At 48.5% G+C, this 21,329-nt stretch overlaps 1 protein-coding gene across 1 annotated transcript in view; it reads right to left on the reverse strand.

Moving 5' to 3' along the window:
- Positions 1-592: 592 nt before the first annotated feature.
- LOC104636589 (uncharacterized) overlaps positions 593-21,329 on the reverse strand; it is a 117,889-nt gene continuing 97,152 nt past the window's right edge. The window contains 14 exon segments of the mRNA XM_075757170.1: positions 593-924; positions 2,762-2,932; positions 3,560-3,631; positions 6,494-6,661; positions 7,405-7,443; positions 8,272-8,320; positions 9,688-9,741; positions 10,982-11,059; positions 13,986-14,102; positions 17,424-17,486; positions 17,936-17,998; positions 18,714-18,767; positions 19,105-19,158; positions 20,394-20,474. Of these exon segments, the coding sequence (XP_075613285.1) occupies positions 911-924; positions 2,762-2,932; positions 3,560-3,631; positions 6,494-6,661; positions 7,405-7,443; positions 8,272-8,320; positions 9,688-9,741; positions 10,982-11,059; positions 13,986-14,102; positions 17,424-17,486; positions 17,936-17,998; positions 18,714-18,767; positions 19,105-19,158; positions 20,394-20,474 (1,077 nt within the window). The 3' untranslated portion in view covers positions 593-910.

The raw sequence follows: 21,329 nt of genomic DNA on the forward strand, positions 1-21,329 counted from the left end.
TACCTGGTTGCAACACGACAGCAATTTCCTCGCTCCTGTGGATGGCTGAGCCTCTCGCTTCTGCTGTTTTTTTAGCAAATTGTAAATATTTAAAAATCTGGGAGAGACTTCCGTGCCATCGGAGCTGCTGTGACTCTTCCCAGGGACTGGCATCCTGTCCCATGATGTGCGCTTGGAGGAGATGCTGTTGGATAGGATCTCTCTCAGCTGGATCAGCGTGGCCACCAAAACCCAGAGGTTTACCCTCCCACTGGCTGGAATTCCATTCCTCTCGAGGCAGCAGCTCCAAATGCCTTGAAGACTCAGGGGTGGCATTTTGCATGGAGAAGCCATACCTGGTTTTGAACCCTGTTTTTTTTTCTAACTGTACAGTTTGGGATGGTTCCTCTTCGCCCGCCCAGGGAACGGTCAAGTGAAGGAGAAAGTGGGACTTGCTACAGGCCATGGGGAGTTTAGGGATGAGGTTATCTGCTATGGGATGGGGCTCAACCTGCACAACGGGTCTGACGTGGGGCAGTGGAAGTTCCCAGCTTTCTCTCTGCCGTTCTCAAAGGGTTACTGCTTCCAGGTGAATTATGAACTAGAATTATACACAGCAGCATTAACATGCTTTTATTTTACAAAAATAAACTCAGGAGTGTGTGTTGCCTAGTTCTGCACTGTAGTCCTATGGGGCAAGTGGTGCAGTCGTGAGCCTCCGGACATCTCTTCTTTCCTGAGCCATCAGATGTTTCCTTCTCCTCATACCACTTTATTTCCTGCTCATGATTACAGTTCTCCAACACCCTTCACACACCCCTTGCCTCTTCACATTAAATGGTTTGTCTTGCTTGTTCACTCTCTGAGATGTCCTGGAGACACTTCTTGCAGCTCCGTTTCTTTTTTCTTTAAACATGGCAATTGCAGCCGATCACCTCCCCCTGACTTGTTTTCGAAAGCGAGGAAAGAGAAAACAAAGGGAACATTGGAAGTTGGCTACAGCTTGGGCTTTTTCTTGGACCTCCCATGCTCACAGTGGCTAGGGAGGCCCCTGACACCATGGGATCATCAACGCCACGTCATGTCACAACGTCTGAGACATCCATAAAGCAAATATCGCAATGCGCACCAGCTCCAGGCACCATTTAGGGTCAGCAAGGAGAAATGGGTACGTAGAGAATACATGTACCTGGTCTGTTTTTGGATGACTCCCACTCCCCACTGGCTGCTTCTTCCCACAAAGGGAGTGCAGACACAGTGCTGGAGGTATCTACAGCTGCTTTGTGGAGCCAACACTGTCTCTCAATGCTTATGCGCCGGGGTAAAGTGTTGGCTGGGAAGAGGTTCACTTCTTACCTGTGCTGCTGAGACTGGATTTAAAGTACCGAGAGTGGCTTCCCCTCACGCAGTGCACTGCGAAGAAGCAGGCCACCAAACGTGGGCACTGACCAAACTACATGGGCCAACTGGTTTACCTTGACTGCCCTTATGGTCAATGAACAAGGATGGGATCCCCAAGGAGCGACGCTAACCCTCGCAGCGGAGTGAGACAGAGGAGGCACTCAGTTTGGGCTGGCTGCATGAGGGTGGGAAATCCCTCCTTCCTGGTCAGTCAATACATATTCCTTCTCTCCAAAGAGCACTTCAGCTCTCCAGGATGGCATTGCCTGTCCTAAACTGGACTTAGAGCAATGAATATTTGCACTGCCTTCTTTCTTGCAGAATAGGAAGCCCGGGCTGCGCAAAGTCCATTGCAAATCAGAAAGATTCAAGTGGATGATAACAACCTGTGCAAAGGTCTTGATTTTATGCATAATAGGTGCCAGTCTAAAAAACAACCAACGAAGTAGAGACCACCTAAAAGCTCCAAAATGAACTTGAACTTACAGATCCCCACTTTTAATTACTTTTATCTTTTTTAAAATGCCTTCAAAACCAGAGCAGATGAGCCTCATCAAAGGGGTTTTTTTTTTAATGTATTGTGGACAACTAATGCATTTCTGCTACTGCCTAGAGGGATTTTCTCCATGCTGAGAAAGGAGCATCTTTCTAGGAAGGCTGGTTTCAGCCACAGCTTGTACACTGCTCAGCAGCAGTAGTGTTTGCATTACTGTCAGGGCCAGCATGAGCCCATTTCCCCTACGGTGAGCCACACATGACCTCATGAACCCCATGAACCCTAGATCAGGCAACAGGAGCCCAGGTGGGCTTCCAGGAGTGAATTTTGTCCATTGAAACCCTGGATAAGGTGTGGACCCAGTGCAGGGGTGTTTGGGACTGCCTATGGGCTGGTCTAGATCAGGGCAGCTCCACCAATTTCAGGTTCTGCCTGGAGTCCTCAGTGGCTGGAGAAGACAGAAAGGTGCTTGGATGGAATAATCCAGGGTTCTGAGGGCACCAGCCTCCAAATTCCCACAAATCTCAGCCCTCAGAAAGCACAAGATGACCAAGCCTGAGGCATGCAAGCTATCAGTATCCAGTGCTGGTGCCAATGTGGACACTCCTCATCACCCACAGGTCTACCTGCATCCCATCAGTGGATGTGGCCCAAGAGAGGAGATGTCCAGCAGCATCTAGGAGGGGCTGGAGGGGACCAAAGTGAGCTGGGAGTGGGAGGGGAGTGAGACATTGCAAACTAGGGACATGCCTCCAAGTCCTTGCTTGGTCCTGATGGGGCATCATAAGGCAATGGAGGTGGGCTGACCATGGATGTGTTTTCCTGCTTTGACTTTGCTCCTGATCAGAGGAAGAGGAGGGCTGGAGGGCTCAGGGGCTGTCTTACCTGCTGAGGTTTTGCACCGCCGCTCACATTTCCATTTGGTTTCAAAGCGGTTACTGTTCCCTCGACATCCCCCGAAGATGAAGGGCCGGCAGGCGTTGGCCTCTGGGTGGTAATACCAGAGCAGGGCATAGTGCCGGCAGGAGCCCTCGTCCATCGGCTGCAGGCAGGGGGCTGCAGGGAAACACCCCCCCACCCACTCGTGTGTTGGACCTAGGTGGGAAAAGGCCTCACTCTGCCACCCCTGTGCCCCCCACCCCGCCCCCAGCAAATGTGTGGGGCTGGTCCAGGGACTCCCGCTGCCCCACAGGCAGAGCCTTAGCCCAAAGCAATGGAGGGGCTGTCAGAGCAAAGGGTGGGCACCCAGCAGTAGATTTCCATCGTGGGATGAGCACGAGGCTCCTTGTTGCTCCATGGCACCATCCACCCCTGTGGTGCCTGCCCATCATGGTGGTCTCTGACCTTAGCAAGGGAGCAATTAACCCCTGAGACCTGGGTGAGGGGTGGTCTTTGCAGGGGTGGTTGTATTCAGGGTGTTATTGGGGGGACTCTCACTATGCATTTTGCTGTTGAGGCTGGACAACACGTGATAGGTGAACATCCTCCAGTTTGTTCACCACCAGCTCAACGCCCTGGAGCAAAAGCATCTGCTGTAAGCCAAGTCCAAACCTGAGATTTGAGCCTCTGCTTGCTGCCACGTGTAACTCTTTCAGCGCCACATCCCCTTGATCCCAATGCCAAAAAGCACTTCCCACCCGGGAAGTGACTTCCCTAAATGTCACTTAATTCAGTGCATTTCACCTGGTAATTGACTGTGAGCTTCTCGGCGCTTGTGCTGAGAGGGACCTGTTATCTGCTGCGCCTGGGGAGCCGCTGGGGAAGCAAATGGAAATCACACATAACGAGGGCACGCAAACAAATTAGCCGCCATTTAAATATAGATCATTGGAGCCTTACATGGGTTTCCGCTGGCTAACAAGTTCTCTTAATAAATGTCACAGAGCAATTGGCGAGGGGAGGGAGAAACCGGCAGCAATAAAATTCTTAATGGTGTTAAACAACTCAGTCAGAAAGGTTGGGTGTTAGTCAGAGAAAATGGAAGTATTTGTGGTTGTTTGCAGGAGATAAATGTCAGGCCAGAGTTTTGTAAATCTGCGAGCTTTGAAAAGCCAGGAGCGATTGTAATCTGGCAGTAATAACCCTCCGACTGCAGAATCCTGTTAACATTTAGAGCGCCTATCCGCACTCATCACTTAGCAGAGCGATTTATGAGCCCTCCTGCCTCAGACCCAGGCTTTAATGGGATTGTCGGCTGGCGACGGCTGCAGCTGTGATTCAATAACATGTGGTACGCCCCATCGATCTGAAACCGCCCAGATCCCAAATGCTGCCTTGATATAAAGTGAGTTTAAACCCAGATGGATGATGTCTTCAATGTACGACGTAGACATCAGGACAGTGCTTGGGGGTGGGCAGGATGGTTGGATCTGGTTCTAGGCTTAGCTGGATTTGGGGCATTTGTTTGGTCCTTAGCAGATTACATGGGGGAAAAATGGAGGTCATCATCAACGGATTTAACTTAAAACTCTTCCCAAAGCTCAGGGAAAGGGCCACCATGGGTAATAAAGGTCAATGCATATAAACTGTAGGTCAACAGCTTGTACAGGCTATGACTTGTTTTGGGGTGTAAAAGTATGTAACATTGGGGTGTCTTGCTCAGTATGAAAGTGCAATGTGATTTTTTTTTATTAATTATTTCTAGAGTAGAACTGGTTGGCCAACCCATGTGCTCACTGGCCAACCAGTGAACTGACCGGCCAACTTTTGTGCTGACTGGCCACTCAGCTGCTGCATGACCAGTCTGCAGAAAGCTTTGCCCCATAGATGCTGGGGGACTAGAGTTTGTGCAGGATCATTGCAGGGGCACAGGATGCTGCATTTTAGATGGCTCCCTTCTACATCTGGCGCTGTGACTACCTTTTTTTCTGAGACAAAGTGCTGATGCCATCCCCCTGCCTGTGTCAATGGCAGCTCTATCTATGCTATCCAACCCTCCTCCTCCTCCTGGTGATAAAATCTGAGCAGCCACATCTTAATGTGTGACTTGCTGAATTGCAAGAAATGAGTCTGAACTCTCCCTTCTTTTGAGTCCTGCCCTGTCTTGTTTGGACTTTGAGCACCAAGTGCAGAAAGCCCTCCACAAGCAAGTCCTTATTCCCACCCCCAGCCCTTCTGCATCATGTTTTCACTCCCTGTCTCCTATAAATCAAGATTCAAAGCCAAGCCCTGATGAAGAGGTCAGAGGGTCTGTGGGTGGCTGTGACACAGATTTGAAGATGTGATGGACCTGAAGAAGGGCAGCTCATATAGTTTGTTCTGGGTGAAGGTCATTTCCAGGTTGCTGCTAAAATTTAGGGCAGAGCTACCCAGAAACCCCTCAAGCCAGTCATGTCAAAGGCTGCTTGTTGCCTCCATCAGCATCCCAGGTGACAGGCAGGCCCATAGGGCCCAGAAAAGTCACCCATGAGCCATTATCCCACAGGGACAGGAGAAGAAGGATATCCAACTGGTAGCTCTTCCGTACCAAGGGTCGTTGCTCATCAGATCTGCATGAAGCTGGGCCAAGCATTCCCTCACCATAATGCTCACTACATTGGTTCACAGTCAGAAGAAAGGGTAGACGATCTGAAATGCAGCTCAAATTTCCCCATCCTGTCCTCTCCCTGGAACGATGGTTGTTCTCAGCCAAGCATTCATGGATTTCGCTGTATCCATCAGCCTCAAATCCTGGGCTTTTCCACTGGGACACTGCATCCCAATGCATCCCAAGGTGGTCCTGGAGCTTCCTGGGGAACCACGCCATCAGCTGTGCCTACAGAGTGGGCCATGAACCTCCCTCCAGCCCATGGGCAAGTAGCAGGACATAGTTCACCTCCATGTGGCTGAGCAGCCTTCATCCCCCAAAATGATGGTTGCACCTCAGCTCCACGGTGCTGCTCAAGACCCTACTGGGGGCTTGGCAATACCTAAAAGCGTGGCCAGTCTTGGATCATGCTCTTGACCTGTCCAGTTGCCTGGTGTAGAGGTAGATGCAGTGTGAGGAGATGCCACAAACCCAATGGTGTTCGTGTACAGCCAGGTCTGTATCGCGTTTGTCCTGACCTTGGCCCTTCTCTTTCCCCCTCTCTCTTGGGCAACACAAAGGGACAGAAATAGAGCTGGTTGTTTTCCCATTAGCTGTAATCAGCAGTTTTACCCATTAAAGGGTTCATGAGGCCCTGGGCGGAAATAGTCTGTAATAGCTTGAGTGTTTGGTCTCAGAGATGTAATTTCTGGCTGATAGGAAGCTTTACTAGAAGTTGCAATGGACACGGTGGCGGGGGGGGGGGGAACCGACACAAAATCAGCCTGGAAATGTCTGCCTCCTTCCAGCCTTTAAAAATGCATCCTTTTGAAGGTGGTGATCATCACCGAGACCACACATATTAGACTTTTTTTGCTCACCCACCATCCTTTCCAGGGGCATCAGCTCACCTCGTCTCTGAGCCACAGACCAGCCCTTTTCAGCACAGGGGCATTGCAGCATGAGAATCCTCACTGGAAATCCCATCACTGCCTTATTTCTGCCCAATCCCAGGGAAGAGAATTTAGCACTGGGTTCACGGGGTGCTCCAGAAGATACTGGCTGCCAAGGTTGGAAAGATGGAAAGCATGCAGCCACGCAGCTGCACTTACCTGCAATAAGTGAAGGTGGCTCCATGAAGGGCTTCGCCAAAGTCACCAACGTGGTGGTGCTCTGAGTTTTTTTAAGCATTTCTTCCTGGCTTTCACCATCCCTGCTGGTATGTTCTGGAGGCTGAAAATACCCTTGGAGCTGCCTGTTGTTTTCAGCTGCCTCCAGACCTGCAGATTTAATCGCTGGGTCAGTGATGATGAAATGTGGTGCCACAGTTTGAAAGTCACCATGTTTCGATAAATGCTTATAGCTCAATAGAATTACTGCACTGCACAACACGGTGTGGGAGACAAGTCACAACACAATGTTTCACTGGCCAAAGCCTACAGACCACTGGGGTACGTGGTCAAGGTCGGAAACCTATTTCCAAATCACATGTACTCTAGAGAAGGGCAAGCAATTAAGAGGAGATGGTACTGACTACTGTCTTCTCAAGGAAGGGAGCAGGGGATTCGCTAAACTTATTCAGAATAAAAGCTGGTTTTGAGAAAGTGGTTCCCAAGAAGTGTGCTGGGCTTCCTTGGGACCTCCATGACTGCACGGACATGTTTCCAAGTGTCAGCTGGGATGAAGTCGTAATAAAAACTACAGGGATAATTAAATGCTGCGTGATCAACATCTCCATGAGATAGGTCCCCTGAAGTGCTGAGCACTGCCAGTCTTCTTAAGTAAGACTTGTCCACTAAAAAACTGGGGACCCACAAAAAGGGTGAGCTAAGTTACGCACATCCAGCTGTATGTCGAAAAGCAGTTGGTGATCCAGGGTCCTTTTCTGCACTGAATCACAGGCAAAAGCACTTATTCTTAACAATATCTTTTCACTTGCAGTTTCAGGCTGTTTTGGGGCAAGGAGAACATCCTTTACTGCATGAATTCATGTGCATTTCTATGTAGATATTATCAGCCTTACCCCTTTCCATGAGCATCCTTCCCAACTCACCTCCACAATCTGCAAACATAAGAGACAGGGCACAGTTTGTTTGCTACTTCTTTTTTCCCCTATGTAAATAAGATTTTTCAACAAAATCATTATTTTTACAGGCAGCGCATGGTTTCATGGACTATTTTTCATCCTTTTTTTCCCCTTCTCAAAGCATTGAAATGCCCCTTAACATCTCTAGGCATAAATGAGTGCGACTCCAGCTTAATGGTTGAAGCACCTTGGCAAGTGGCAGTGAACCCAAACCCTCCTTGACCACAGGCAGACCCCAGGGAGTGGGGGCAGGGCAAGGAAAGCAAGACCCCAAAAACCTGACACTCTTGTGATGTTGGGATTCTGGGGTAAAACCATCCCAAAATGTGGTGGGTTTTGTTACTGTTGTGGTGCTGGTTGGCAGTTATTCACCGCCGGAGGGGAGAGGTCTGTGTGTCAAGAAGTGCTACGAAGTAGACAGGAATTAAAAGGTTGTTATTAGGCAAAATGCAGCTCCAAATTTTTCCTCATGACCCGGAGCCTTTCACCAATCAGCGAGGAAATGGAGATGACCAGCGAGGAAAGCTGTTCTGACAAAATCACAGGGGAAGAAATGGGAAGAGAGAGGGTTTAAAGGGAAAAAATTAAGAGTTTGAGTAGGAGGTCAGGACTATGGCAGAGACCTCGTGGCCTAGAAGCCCACACTTGTCTCCAAGTGTGGGGAGGCGACACATCTCCGCTTGCTGCTAATGGGATGATATTTGCTCTGCCGAGCCAGCACGTGCTGGCACTCAAATTGCTCCAATTTAGTCTCTGGCAGGTGTCAGAGCAGTGGCCCCGAGCTCGGCTTGCCGGCCGACTTACCGCTTCTGCCTCTCATTTCGCTCCTGACCACCTCCTTCACCTCTTCCTCCTGTGCCGTGTGGGGAAAGCAGAGGTTAGTGGCAATTTTCTATGCTGGCACCATCTCCCTCCACTCTGTGCCCTGTCCTGACTCTGTTCACCCCATTGAAGGTGGCCTCTAGGACCACAAATGAAACCATCTCAGCTTGGGTATAGCCGAGATCAGAGACGAATGTTTGGTGTCACAGGGACCTTGGTTCAAGGTTTGTGGTTCATCAGTGAAATTATTTGCTTTGCAGCCAGCTCGTCTTGCCCCAAGGATCTGAGATCCACAACCCAACATAAGGACCATGGCACACCTCAAGGCCAGGCTGGCTTTCCAGTGAGTCTCCACACCCTTTTGGCACTGTCCCTGAAGCCATGGTCTTGCAGATGACCCTCACCTCTGAGAAGTTTCATCAAGCCACCTGCATCCATGCAAAGGAGCTGCTCAAATTATACTGCAGGCTTGACCCATGGAGGTGGGCTGTAGCTCTAGATTTAGATGAGGTATAGCTGTACCATATTTTGTTCTTTCCCTCTGTTTTTTTTACCAGTTAATGATGTTACCCACAGAGTGAGACATCTGGTCTTATGGATTTTGAGTCTATCCCTGACCCTTGGGCCAGCCAACTGTCACTGTTTCAGTTGAGCATCTTCCATGTGCAACAGTTGGTATCCTACTGCACTTCACGTGGTTGCTACCTCTTATCCCTTGTAGCGACAACAAATTTTGGGCCACTTACTGTGCAGGGAGCTGGGCTTTTCAGCAGCTCACACATAGACATCCTTGCCCATAACACCCATCCTAAAAATAATCCTGCCTGGCCTTCACACACTGGAAAGATGAAAGTACCGAGTCATATCAGTCAAGTGGCACAAAACACATTTGCTCAAGCAACAGGATGGAGACCCTAATATTAGGGGAGCTGCAACAGAGATTTTGCCCTGACCCACATGGATCAACCACTTCTTCTTCTTCGGGATTTATAAACCCAGAGAAGCAGCTTTTGCAGTAATGCCAGCTCCCTAATCACTTTCAAAATAGTTGCTCTCCTGCTCTTTCTTTGCATTTGATCAGCCCTGTGGCGTTGGCACTGATCCTATCTGCCAAGCAGGAGTTTGAAGCATCATGGGGAGGATGAGAGAGGGGAAATGTGCCTCCGGCTCTGGGTTGTTGTTTGGATCTGGCATCGTAGAGCCCAGCACTTCTCCAGCCCCAGTCTGTGCGTGTCTGACGTCTCTGGGTAATGGCCAACACTCTCATTTCCCGGATATTCTCTGAATGAATCTGTTTCTCAGCATCTCCCTCCTCCCCTACACCTCTTAGGGGTGGTTTGCCCTATTTTCTCTATTCAGACCCGTGTAATAGGATGTGATCTTGGGTAAAGTACTCACAGAAAGACCAGGATCTCCCTTTTCTCCTTTCTGGCCAGCTGGACCATTTTCACCCTGTTAAAAACACTTAAGTCTTTACAAAAGCTCAGTAGATTGGTCATTAAATGCTCCAAGAATAAATGCACCTTAGAGAGGAAAGGATGCACTAGGAAGGGAGATGAGGAAAAAGGCTCACATGTTTTCCCATAAATTCTAGGGATATCTGTGAGTAGATCACTGAGCAGGAAGGAACAGACATGCAAGGAAGCAAGAACAAGTGTGCATCGGAGAGCTGGGTGCAAGCTCCCAGATTTTTTCGGAACTCCGCTCTATCGGAACAATAAGGATGTCATGAGCTACAGTTGAAGTCAGGTTTCTTTGCAATATGTAAGGGACCACAAAGGCGGAGGTGGAGGCGTGGAGTGGATCTGCCCTCCAGAGAACCTCTGGGAAGCAGACGAAGCAGAAGATTGCAATAGGGATTGCAATCCCCCTGCTGAAAAGAAGAAACACAGGAAGATGCTGAGGTTTGCCACCAGGGCTTTCTGCTTCCTAGGAGAAAATACCTTGAAAAATTTTCTGCTCGGAACTGGTGAAAACTGGATTTGTTGATTAAAAATACTTAAAAATATTAAAGGAAAAGGAGCACAGGAAGAATGATCTGAATTAAGCCTGTGATGGTCATTTTTCTCAATCCATGCTCACTTACAGGGGCTGGAGCACAAAGGAGAAATTGCATTACCCTCCACCGACACATGGAGCTAATGCAATGCCACCTCCTGATGCAAAAATCCCATGAGTCAGTGTTGGCAGGACCTGCGCTGTGTAGGGACCGATCTGGAACATGGGTTGCAGGTTGGGATTTTGAGATTAAGCTTTTATTTGCATTAAAAGGCTGAGCATTACCCCTCTGTACTGAAGTACTGCACTGAGTACTGTTTTACTCCATGGGCTGCCATGCCAAGCACAGTTGAGGATGTGCTGGCCCAAAAAATCATGTTTTCCCGAAGAAGTCTTATATAAAATGACTGACAGCCCATGGGGCTCACAGCAGTTGTCCCAGTTGGAGAGACCTTCAGGCAGAAGTGTCGGCAGCATTGCCCAAGTCCAATGCCTGGCACTTGGTGGGGGGGGGGGGGGGCGTGGGTGGGTGGGTAAAATTCTCTCTGTGCTTTTTTTGTTGCAAAATTTGGAGAGCCAAGAAATGCAACCTAGAACAGCCAGGGTTCATGCAGCCCCAATGCAGAGCTCTGCAGTGCTGCAGGGTGGTGAGGAACCTCACTGGGAGGCGAGGCTGGCTCATCCCCATACTGACCATTTCTCCTTTTCGCCCATCTGTGCCTGGGGGTCCCCTGAGGCAGAGCTGAAGTCTCCCTCTTTTTCCTCGTGGACCCTAGACAGGAAGAGGAGAGCTCAGTTAGCCCAAGCACCCTCCAGAGATATCCCACACCACTGGTTGGGATTTTGCCTCTAAAGCCCAACCTGGGCATCAGCAGGAGAAGATACTCAGAGCTCTCTGGGTTTCAGATGCTCCCCTGACAGATCAGACAAGATGGGTCAGAGCCCTGGGCCTTGTCCCCTCTGCCCTGGGCAACCACGAGGAGTTTCCTATGGACCCTCCCTGCAGAAAGGATGGATGTTGTGGGGGTAGAAAGCAGTTTTCTCTCTCTCTCTCTGACTGTCTGTCCCGGCACTAATTTAAGAAACGGAGTCTCAGCAGGAGGAGAAGGGCTTGCAGACGGAGATTATACCCTCCCACATTAGAAATGAGGGTGGCCTCGCTGCTGCGGTTCAGACCCAGGGACTTTCTCTTTTAATTTAGGGAAAAGACAAGTAGCAGTGTGGGTGTAGAAAGTGGCATCTCACAGTCTCTCTTCAATCAGCATACAAACAAAAGCCATTCATTATCTCATACACGACTTTCTTAGCCTGCAGTGCCTGTAACAGCTAATATAAAAACTTCCAGCCTTTTTAAACATACATGAGGGAACCTCGTACTTTCGGCTCCTTCCTCCCTTCTCTGATTCTTTTGATACATTTTTCATTGCAAGGTACAGCCTGGGGAGCAAGGGAAAGGAGAATAACGTTGCTGTTATGGTCTGAAGCTGGATCTGGCCCATTTTTTGTTGTTCTGGAAGGGTCTTTCTACACCTGCACCCCTTTAGGGAAAGGCTCGGGGGCAGTCCTTCCTATAATCACCCTGTCACTGGTGAAGCACTGGGTGGGTTTCAGTTGTAGCTACAGGCTCCTGAACAATGTGGGAGGCCCAGAGCATCCTCTGTGCCCTTGCACCATGGACCAGATTGCTCTAGGTCAAGCGTTTATTTGATGATGTCTCAGGACACAATACAGATGTTCCATCTGACCAGCACTGCAATGTGGACCTTGCTGCACCACTTGCATTCTCCTGTCCTTAATAATTTCTTCCCTAAGACTTAACTCCCAGTGTTGGGTTTGTTTGGGTTTTTTTGCGGCTCTGAAGAGCAGGGTACAGACTTTCCCAACATGTGATGCTCTTCCTCTGTAGGGGGGGAAAACCAGGTTAAGAATCACTAAAGGCTACACAGACACCTTTATGCCACCCACGTCAGAAGTCCTGCAAGGAGGTTTAAGCCAGGGAGATCTTTGAGACCCAGAAGAACTGATCTAATGAGGTCCAGACTCATTCAGACTTTCAGACAAAATTGGGTCTGAATTGTCCCAACTTCTATCCTCAAAAGCCAAAGCAATTTTCACCGGTTTATCTTTACCGGCATAGTCCTGAACTGTCAGATGGAGCTACGAATCAGCTAAATTCTCCATGCTATTGAATGTGCTTATCACGTGGTGCAGGATAATCACTGGTTATTGGAGTTCAGATTATTTGACTGAAATAATTCAGCAGGGCATAACAGATTAAATAAAAAAATCCTGCCAGAGTTTCTACCTCCTTTCCTTGTTTTCAAAGCGGTAACAATCTAATTCCCATTTAGCAGAAAACTCAAGTATTTTACAAACCGTACGTGTGTATGTGTGTACACACAGTCTCTGCATACATATATACACACACATATATATATTTCCTTACACATGCAGATTAAATCCTTACACATGTTTATATAAGAATGCGTCACTCAAGGGTGAAGCACCGCACACCAGATATTTGCCAGAATCACAGCCTGGCAGGAGTTACAAGGGGGCTATCCCCGAGACAGCTTACGGGAAACAGTTGGTCTTTCAGGTAGTTACCCAACTTCAGCTTTTCTTTTGTTCTCGCTTCTTTCATGTTAATTTATGTATTCTCTTGTCCAAGCCTAAAATTCAGCCAGTCCCACCAGCACAACTGAGCAGGGTATTTTCATTTCCAGTTCTCTTACTTAATGGATGCTCTCTAAGAGCGGGTGATTAGCATTAATCTCTAGTATCGTCCCTTCGCATTGTGTTGGCAGCAGCAAGACACTCTTCATTATCATAGAATCTGGGGGCAGCATGTTCCTGCTCATAAACAATATTAGCAAGTCTCATTTCCAAGTCTTTTTGTTACATTTCAAAAGGTGCCCAGCATGTCTTGCATGCAAAGACATTTATTAAGTATGGCCCACAAATGGGGTCTGAAAGCCACCAGCTCCTTCTGAAACATTGGCATCCTGCTCCCCAGATAATTAGCAACAGGAGGGGTGCACTTGATGCTCTGCTAACTTGAAATTATCAGCCTTCCTTTCTTCACTGAGAGGTCACATCTTACACTGTAGATAGGAAAAGAAGAGAGGAAAGGGGGAAAAAAAAATAATCTCTGCTGATAAATGAACCAAGAGATGAAGTTGACTAAGATCCCATAGAAAGGCAGCAGACTGTGCAGCCATCCTCGCTGAACATGAAAGGCCTCAGGTGCCAGTTTATAGGAGGAGGTTGTATGTGTACATGGTGACACGTGGTGACACATCTGGGGTGCCATGTCACATGAGGATGTGAGGTGCAACCACTTGGGGAAGTTGGGGAAGAGACTTCTAGCAGAGCTCCCCTGGGAAGGTAAATCCGTGAGGTCTAGAGCAGCATTGTACCTTCTCCTGCACTTGGAGGAGCATGACTGTGGGTGAATCCTCACTACGGCTGCCCCAGCATAAGACTTTCTAGAGAGTGGAGGGGGCATGATGGTGTTTGCCCATGTGGGTAGTCCAGGCCTGGCTGCAAGGGAGTGGGAGGAGAGGATTTTTCCTTATTGATATATGACTAATATGGTAAGGAGAAAACTATATCTCCTGCAAGCCAGCTTATTAGAGTTTATCATTCATGCCCTCCTCAATGAGTTTAGGGCATGCTGTGGACCACTTGTTGCTCACCTTTGGCCCTGGTTTGCCCTGTGGCCCTTGAGGTCCATCTGCTCCAGCAGCTCCAGTCTTCCCAGGCCATCCCATTTGTCCTTTGAAGCCTCCCAAGCCAGGGACTCCCTTGGCCCCCTGAGAATCACCAACAGAGCAGTTCAGAGCTTTTACCAAGCACAGGTGCTTTTAGAGATGGGCCAGTCAAACGTTACCAAAATACTGTCATGGCATTAGCAGTAAGGGGAAACCATTTACATTCTACTTTGTCTGCTGTTGTGCTATTAACAGAGCATCAGTGGGATGATAGAGATCACTTTAGCTTTGCTCTCCACCTTTACTTGTCCAGAAGGTACCTCACTGCTTGGTGACATGGAGACCCCCCTCTCGGGGAAGATGCCCAATAATTTCTCATTCCCAACTCTCCCTACATATGGAAGTGGAGTCCTTTGGTCTGTAACCCTGGAAAAAGCAATGACTCCTGAGGAGGAGAAAGGGAGTTACCAAGAGCTGACCTATAAATTTCCTACTCATCTGCACCATTGAGCTTTCTCCTGGAGCTGCTGTGAACAGAAAAGGCTCCCATTAAACACAGTGGAAGGAATGACCTCCAGTAAGACCAGCCTTCAGCAGCGGCCAAAAGCAGATATTTGTGAGAGAGAACAGAAGAGGAAGGCAGTGATATTTCCCTAGAAATAATCTCCCAGATTCCAACCATTCACAGCTCAGAGACTTAGTGGGAGTTGTTGATAAGAGAAGGACTCTTAGTCCTTCTACAGAGGATGGAAGCAGAGGTAGGTAGCCTGGGAGAAGTACAGAGAAATTGTCCAAGTACCCAGCGATGAGGTTAGGAAAGCTAAAGCTGGGATAGAATTAAATCTGGCCAGGGACATCAAGGGCAACAAGAAAAGCTTCTATAGGTACGTCAGTGATAAAAGGAAGACTAAGGAAAACGTGGGCCCTCTCCAGAAGAAAACGGGAGTCCTGGTTACCCGAGATATGGAGAAGGCTGAGGTCCTCAATGACTTTTTTGCATCAGTCTTCACCGGCAAGTGCTCTAGGCACATCATCTGAGTTGCAGAAGGCAAAGGCAGGTACTGGGACAATGGAAAACCACCCACCGTAAAAGATCAGGTTTGAGATCATCAACGGAACCTGAAGGTGCTCAAGTCCATTGGACCTGATGAGATGCATCTGTGGGTCCTGAGGGAACTGGTGGATGAAATTGGTAAGCCACTATCCATCATTTGAGTAGTCGTGGCAGTCCAGTGAAGTTCCCACTGACTGGAAAAGAGGAAACATAACCCTCATTTTTAAAAAGGGAAAAAAGGAAGACCCAGGGAACTACAGGCTGGTCAGTCACACTTCTGTGAGACCCTGCAAGATCATGGAGCAGATCCTCCTCCTCCCATATGCTCAGGCACATGGGAAATAAGGAGGTGATTGGTGATGGCCAACATGGTTTCCCTAAGGACAAATCATGCCTAACAAATTTAGTGGCCTTCTACGATGGGGTTAAAGCATTGGTGGATAAGGGAAGAGCACCTGTCATTCACCTGGACTTGTGCAAAGCATTTGACACTGTTCCGCATGACATTCTTGTCTCTAAATTGGAGACACATGGATTTGACGGATGGACTACTCGGTGGATAAGGAATTGTCTGGATGGTCGCACTCAAAGAGTTGTGCTCAACAGCTCAATGTCCAAGTGGAGATCAGTGATGAGTGGCATTCCTCAGAGGTTGGTACTGGGACTGGCACTGTTTAACATCATTGTCGGTGACATGAACAGCGGGACTGAATGCACCCTCAGCAAGTTTGCCGATGACACCAAGCTGGGTGGTGTGGTCAACATGCTGGAGGGAAGGGATGCCATCCAGAGGGACATGGACAGGCTTGAGAGGTGGGCCCGTGCAAACTGCATGAAGTTCAACAAGGCCAAGTGCAAGGTCCTGCACATGGGTCGGTGCAATCCCAAGCACAACTACAGGCTGGACGAGGAATGGATGGAGAGCAGCCCTGAGGAGAAGGACTTGGGGGTGTTGGTGGACAAGAATCTCAACATGACTTGACAATGTGCACTGGCAGCCCAGAAAGTCAGTTGTATCCTGGGCTGCATCCAAAGCAATGTGACCAGCAGGTCGAGGGAGGGGATTCTCCCCCTCTACTCCTCTCAGCTCTGGGGTCCCCAGTACAAGACAGCCATGGTGCTGTTGGAGTGAGACCAGAGGAGGGCCATGAAGACAATCAGAGGGCTGGAGCACCTCTCCTGTGAAGACAGGCTGAGAGAGTTGGGATTGTTCAGCCTGGAGAAGAGAAGGCTCCGGGGAGACCTTAGAGCCCCTTCCAGGCCCTAAAGGGGCTACAGGAAAGCTGGAGAGGGGCTGGTGACAAGGGCAGGGAGTGACAGGACAAGGGGAATGGCCTTAAGATGAAGGAGGGGAGATGGAGATGAGATCTGAGGCAGAACTTGTTCCCTGTGAGGGTGGTGAGGCCCTGGCAGAGGTTGCCCAGAGAAGCTGTGGCTGCCCCTGGCTCCCTGGCAGTGTTCAAGGCCAGGTTGGATGGGGCTTTGGGCAACCTGGGCTAGTGGAGGGTGTCCCTGCCCATGGCAGGGGGTTGGGACCAGATGGGCTTTAAGGTCCCTTCCAACCCCAACCAGTCGACGATTCTATAATTCTATGATTAGTGTTTGACACAAATAACCATCAGGGGATGAGGACCCAAAGAACTGACCCCAAGTCAGCTGGAGAGCTCATGGTGGAGCTGAATGCAAGAAGGGCCTGTGGGACTGGAAAATGCCAAAAGATTTGATGGAGGCTGCTGGGATTATTGTGTGGTGGTTTTGTGTTTGGTTTGGTTTTTTGGGTGTTGGGTTTTTTTTTGAAACAGTTTCTGTTTTTACTGACCACCCCCCCCCCCCTTTTTTTTTTTAATACTTTTTTAGGGAAGAAAATGGAAAATTGAGCAATGCAGAGAAGGAAGATTGGTGGGGAGAGATCAAGGTGGGGAGTCCTCAGGGAGACTCCTGTGAGGAGAGCCCAGGAGCAGATCAGCGTGGAGACCTTTCCCACTCCCATGGCCAAGATGCCCAGGAGGCAGCAGCATTATCTGCTTTTTCTGCCCCACAGCATCCCAGGGACCCTCTACCCTGGGCATGGCAGTGTTGAATAAACTCTGGAAATTAATCCCACTTCAAGGGTTTGGATGGCTTTTTCTTATACTAAGCAGGCGCCCTCCTGGGGTTTTGTGCATTGGCAGAGGGTGAATTTAAGGAGACCTCTCTCTCCTGCCCTTTCCAACTGCAGTCCCAGCCTTAATGCTCCAGACAGTTGACATTTGCCCACTGGAAAGGGTACCTATGATGTAGAAAGTGTATAATTTTGTTAACTCGACCTGATGGACGTGGAATTTATTCTTTTATAAATGGCAGCTCGATGCAGTCTGGTGTATACTAACCTTTTCTCCTTTCTCCCCAGGAATCCCCAAGGCACCATTGTCCCCTGATGCTCCCTGTTCACCCTGGAAGGAGCCAAGATAAAATTATGGCCAATGCGGACCTGGCAAGGTTGCAGTTTGCTGAATGAACCAACTCTTCTTCAGATTACAGTATCACTTACTGAGTGCGACCCAGCAGGGTCTCTCAGCCTGCACATTGGTGGTACTCAAGGAGACTGAAAGAAATTTCATTGAAAAGCCCCATTACTTGACACATGCGATAGTGCCTGTGGAGCATCACGGCTGGGGTGGATGAACCCAGTTGGATCTTGCAGAGGCAAAAGAATAGGTCCCCACCCCAGATGTCCAAGTATCTTCACCCAGATCTATGCTGGTTTGTAGGAACAGATTCAGAATAACCCCATTTGTGCCCTTTGAAAAAAAGAATCACGTTGCAGAGGTGGATTTACAGCATCTGCAAAGCTTTTAGGAAACCTCCTACTTGTGGGCAAGAGCGTAATTTAGATATTCACCTTTGGTCCATATGGTCCATCTGATCCTGGGATTCCTGGTTTTCCAGGACTGCCAATTTCTCCCTGTGGATGGAAAAGCAGTGGATGGGCTTTAAGTGCACACAACCCCTAAAACATTGGGAAAACTCACTCTGAAATGACAAAGTAAGTGATACTTGAGGGGGAACATGATGACACTCCTCGTAACAGAAATCCTAAGTATAGGCAAGACCTACTTCAGACCAGTATAAATTTTAGACTGTAGGTGGGAAATTCACTGAACAGTACTTCATTTACCCAATAGGCCAAAGCTGATGAAGGAAAATATTAATAACAACAATAACAATAACAACATATCCCATTGCCTCAGCTATCAACAGCTCCCTTACTTATCAAGCTTTTCAAAACCCTTCATAAAAAGACCATTAAGGGTCATTATCCCTGTTTATAGAGGAAGGACCAATGGTGCTGACAATCAGGGTGATGTGCCTAGCAGTAATTGCAAATTGAGTCCAGGCAGTTGCTAAGCCGCAGACCAGGAGAGGATTTGGGCAGAGGTTTGGTTTTGGTTTTTTTTTCACCCCAGATTATCAAAAAGTTCCCTGCAAGCCTTAAAATCTCCTCATCTGTGGCTCCCTGCTCTGCGTGGCCATGTCCCCCTGTGCTGCAGCCCCATGCCACCAAGAGGGACTTCTCCTGCCAGAGTTAGGGTGGCTTCCTCGTGCATCCTGGGGATGAGTGGGAAACACTGCTGGAAATGGGACAGGTAGAGCCGGACAGAAAGCTAGGCTTAGCTCACCTTGATGCCTTCGGCTCCGGGAGCGCCGATGCGTCCTGGAAGCCCCCGTAAGCCCTGAGGATAAAGCAGATCAGGTGGTGATGTTAAATCAAGGCGAGGGCAGGAGGGAGGAACTCTGCATGTGCTACCCTGATGTAGTGCTGCAAGCCCTTCCCTTGCTTGCAGCATCCTTCCCCATCAGTCTGGAGCCTGAGCTCTCTTCTCTGCTTGTCCCAACCTTGACTTCACAGAATCATGCAGTAGTTGAGGTTGGAAGGGAACTCTGGAGGTCATCTTGTCTAACTCCTCTGCTCAAGCAGGGCCACCTAAAGCTGGTTGACCAGGACCATGTCCAGACAGCTTTTGAATATCTCCAAGGATGGAGATTTCACAGGATCTGCACATGTCCTACCTTTGTTCCTTTCTGCCCAATGTCACCAGTGGTCCCAGGATCACCTTTCCCTCCCTACATTAAAAAAAAAAAAAAAAAGGACAAACATATCATGCATAGCCTGAAAGGTAAAGAATAGCATCGCCTTGTGCTTATATTGTGCTTTTAACCACCAGGCTCTCCTTGAAAATTTGCAGATCATGGTCACTTTGGTGCTAGAAATGCAGCCAGCTTGGGTGGGACAGAGAATGATGTTGTTGAAGATGAGTGACTGTGACAGAGCTGCTGGGACAAAATGCTGTGATGAGACACTACAGGGCTTGTGGCTTGGGCAATGTTTGGAAAATGACCTGTGTGTTGGAGTGAATGTTTCAGAGGTTTGGGAGCTAATAGAGTGGCAATGATCATGAGGACCTGCACTGTGGAGATGTTTGATGGTCTCCCTCAGCTCTTGTATTGGTCACTGCCCCTGGAAATAGAGTCTGTCATTCAAAGTCTGGATGCTTCAGGCACTACCTGAATGCTCTAGAGGATGTTCATTAATTTCAGTGAGGTCTTCCTTTCCTGCTCCTCCCACAATCTTCTACTGTTGGGGTTTTGTTTTGTTTTGTTTTTCCTCTCATGGGAAAACAAAAGAGAAAAACCACCAGCTTGTTTCCAGAAAGTTCCCACCGAGCATCACTTTGGAGATGCATTTTCAGTAATCATAGAATCTTTAATCATAGGAATCATAGAATCTTTAAGGTTGGAAAAGACCTCTAAGATCATCAAGTCCAACTGTCAACAAGTGGCTGAAGTCCCTCCATGTCCAGGAACTTATCTGGGGGCAAGGAAGGCATCCTGTTGTGACAGAGAGCCAGCTTGTCCCAGGAAAATGAGGTCCATAAGGGCTTTAACAAATGATTGTTTTGTTCCCTGCTCTCTCCATCAGGTAGGTCAACATCAAGGAGAACTGGACTTGATACATGAAGGAAATTGAAATTTTGGCCTTGGTAAGTAATGAAGGAAAATTCATGCTGAAAAACATGGGAAAATTTAGAAGTGTATCACTAGAGACATGGACAGATTCTCTGCTGGCATCCAGAGGATGGCTCCTCCCTAAAAATCAGGCCAAGATGTGCATTAGAAACTTCTCCCGGAGGTTTAGGGAGCAATTTCATCTCCCTTTTTGAAAGACTCACCCTGCGCAAGAACCTGACTCCAGTAATGAGGCAATGTAGAGTATGGGAGGAGAAATGAAGTCAGGGTCGAGAAAGGCACAGAGTTTCTTTCTACCTGCCAAACGAACCATGTCTCTTCCTGCTACTCACCGGCTTCCCCTTCTGCCCCTGAAGACCTCTGTCGCCTTTGGCTCCCTTGTTTCCATTCTTCCCATCGAGACCTGCCGCACCCTGCCAGAAAGAGGAGAAAAATGAATTTCTGTGTCAGATCTTGCAGGGAGGTGGCTGAGAACAGTCAGCAGGAGGGAAACTCAACAGTAAGAGACCAGGTTGCATGTTCCCGCAGTCATAGAATCACAGAATGGTTCATCCTGGGCACTGGGTCTGCAGCTTCAGAGCCAGTCAGTGGAGGAAAGCAGCGCCGGGTGGTGAAATTTGGTTTAGTGAATGAGCAGATCCAGGCATGGGATTGCTCATAGCTGCAAATCAGAGAAGATCTCCCATCTGGGGAGTTGAGAGCCAAAAGAGAGATCCTCATCCAGCCCAGATTTGTGGCTCCTCCAAGAAGACACCTTTTTGCCACACTTTGGAGTTCTTGGCTTGTGGAGCCACTTTGCAACTCAGCTCAGCTCAGTGGGGACATCGGAGCCACCTCCAGCATCAGGTGCTCTTTGCATGGGGTCTCCCACTGCTTTGGTTAGCAAACTAAAAGCTACTAAAAATGCCCTTTTCTTTTTTTCTTTTTTTTTTAAGGCTGCCACGGTCTACTCGTCCATTCTGGCTGATTTTGATGGCAGTTTTCAGAACCTGGATGTGAGACAAAATTGGACTTATCCCCACTTGAGACACTGATTGCACAGGGCTCAGCTCACTCAGAGGAGAGTGAATTGGCTCTTTAAGCAGATCAGGAGATGAACAAGTGGCATTCTCCACTTGGAATTAATTTGCAGTAGGTTGTTGAAAGGAAACACATTTATTAAAAGAAAAAAATAAAAATCAGCCACCAGATTGGTATGCCAAGCAGACTCATCACTTCTCCAGTTACTCCTCCTCTCAGTGACGAACAAACATTTCAAACACAATCAC

This window comes from Balearica regulorum, chromosome 1, assembly GCF_011004875.1.
Source record: "Balearica regulorum gibbericeps isolate bBalReg1 chromosome 1, bBalReg1.pri, whole genome shotgun sequence".
Lineage (NCBI taxonomy): Eukaryota > Metazoa > Chordata > Aves > Gruiformes > Gruidae > Balearica > Balearica regulorum.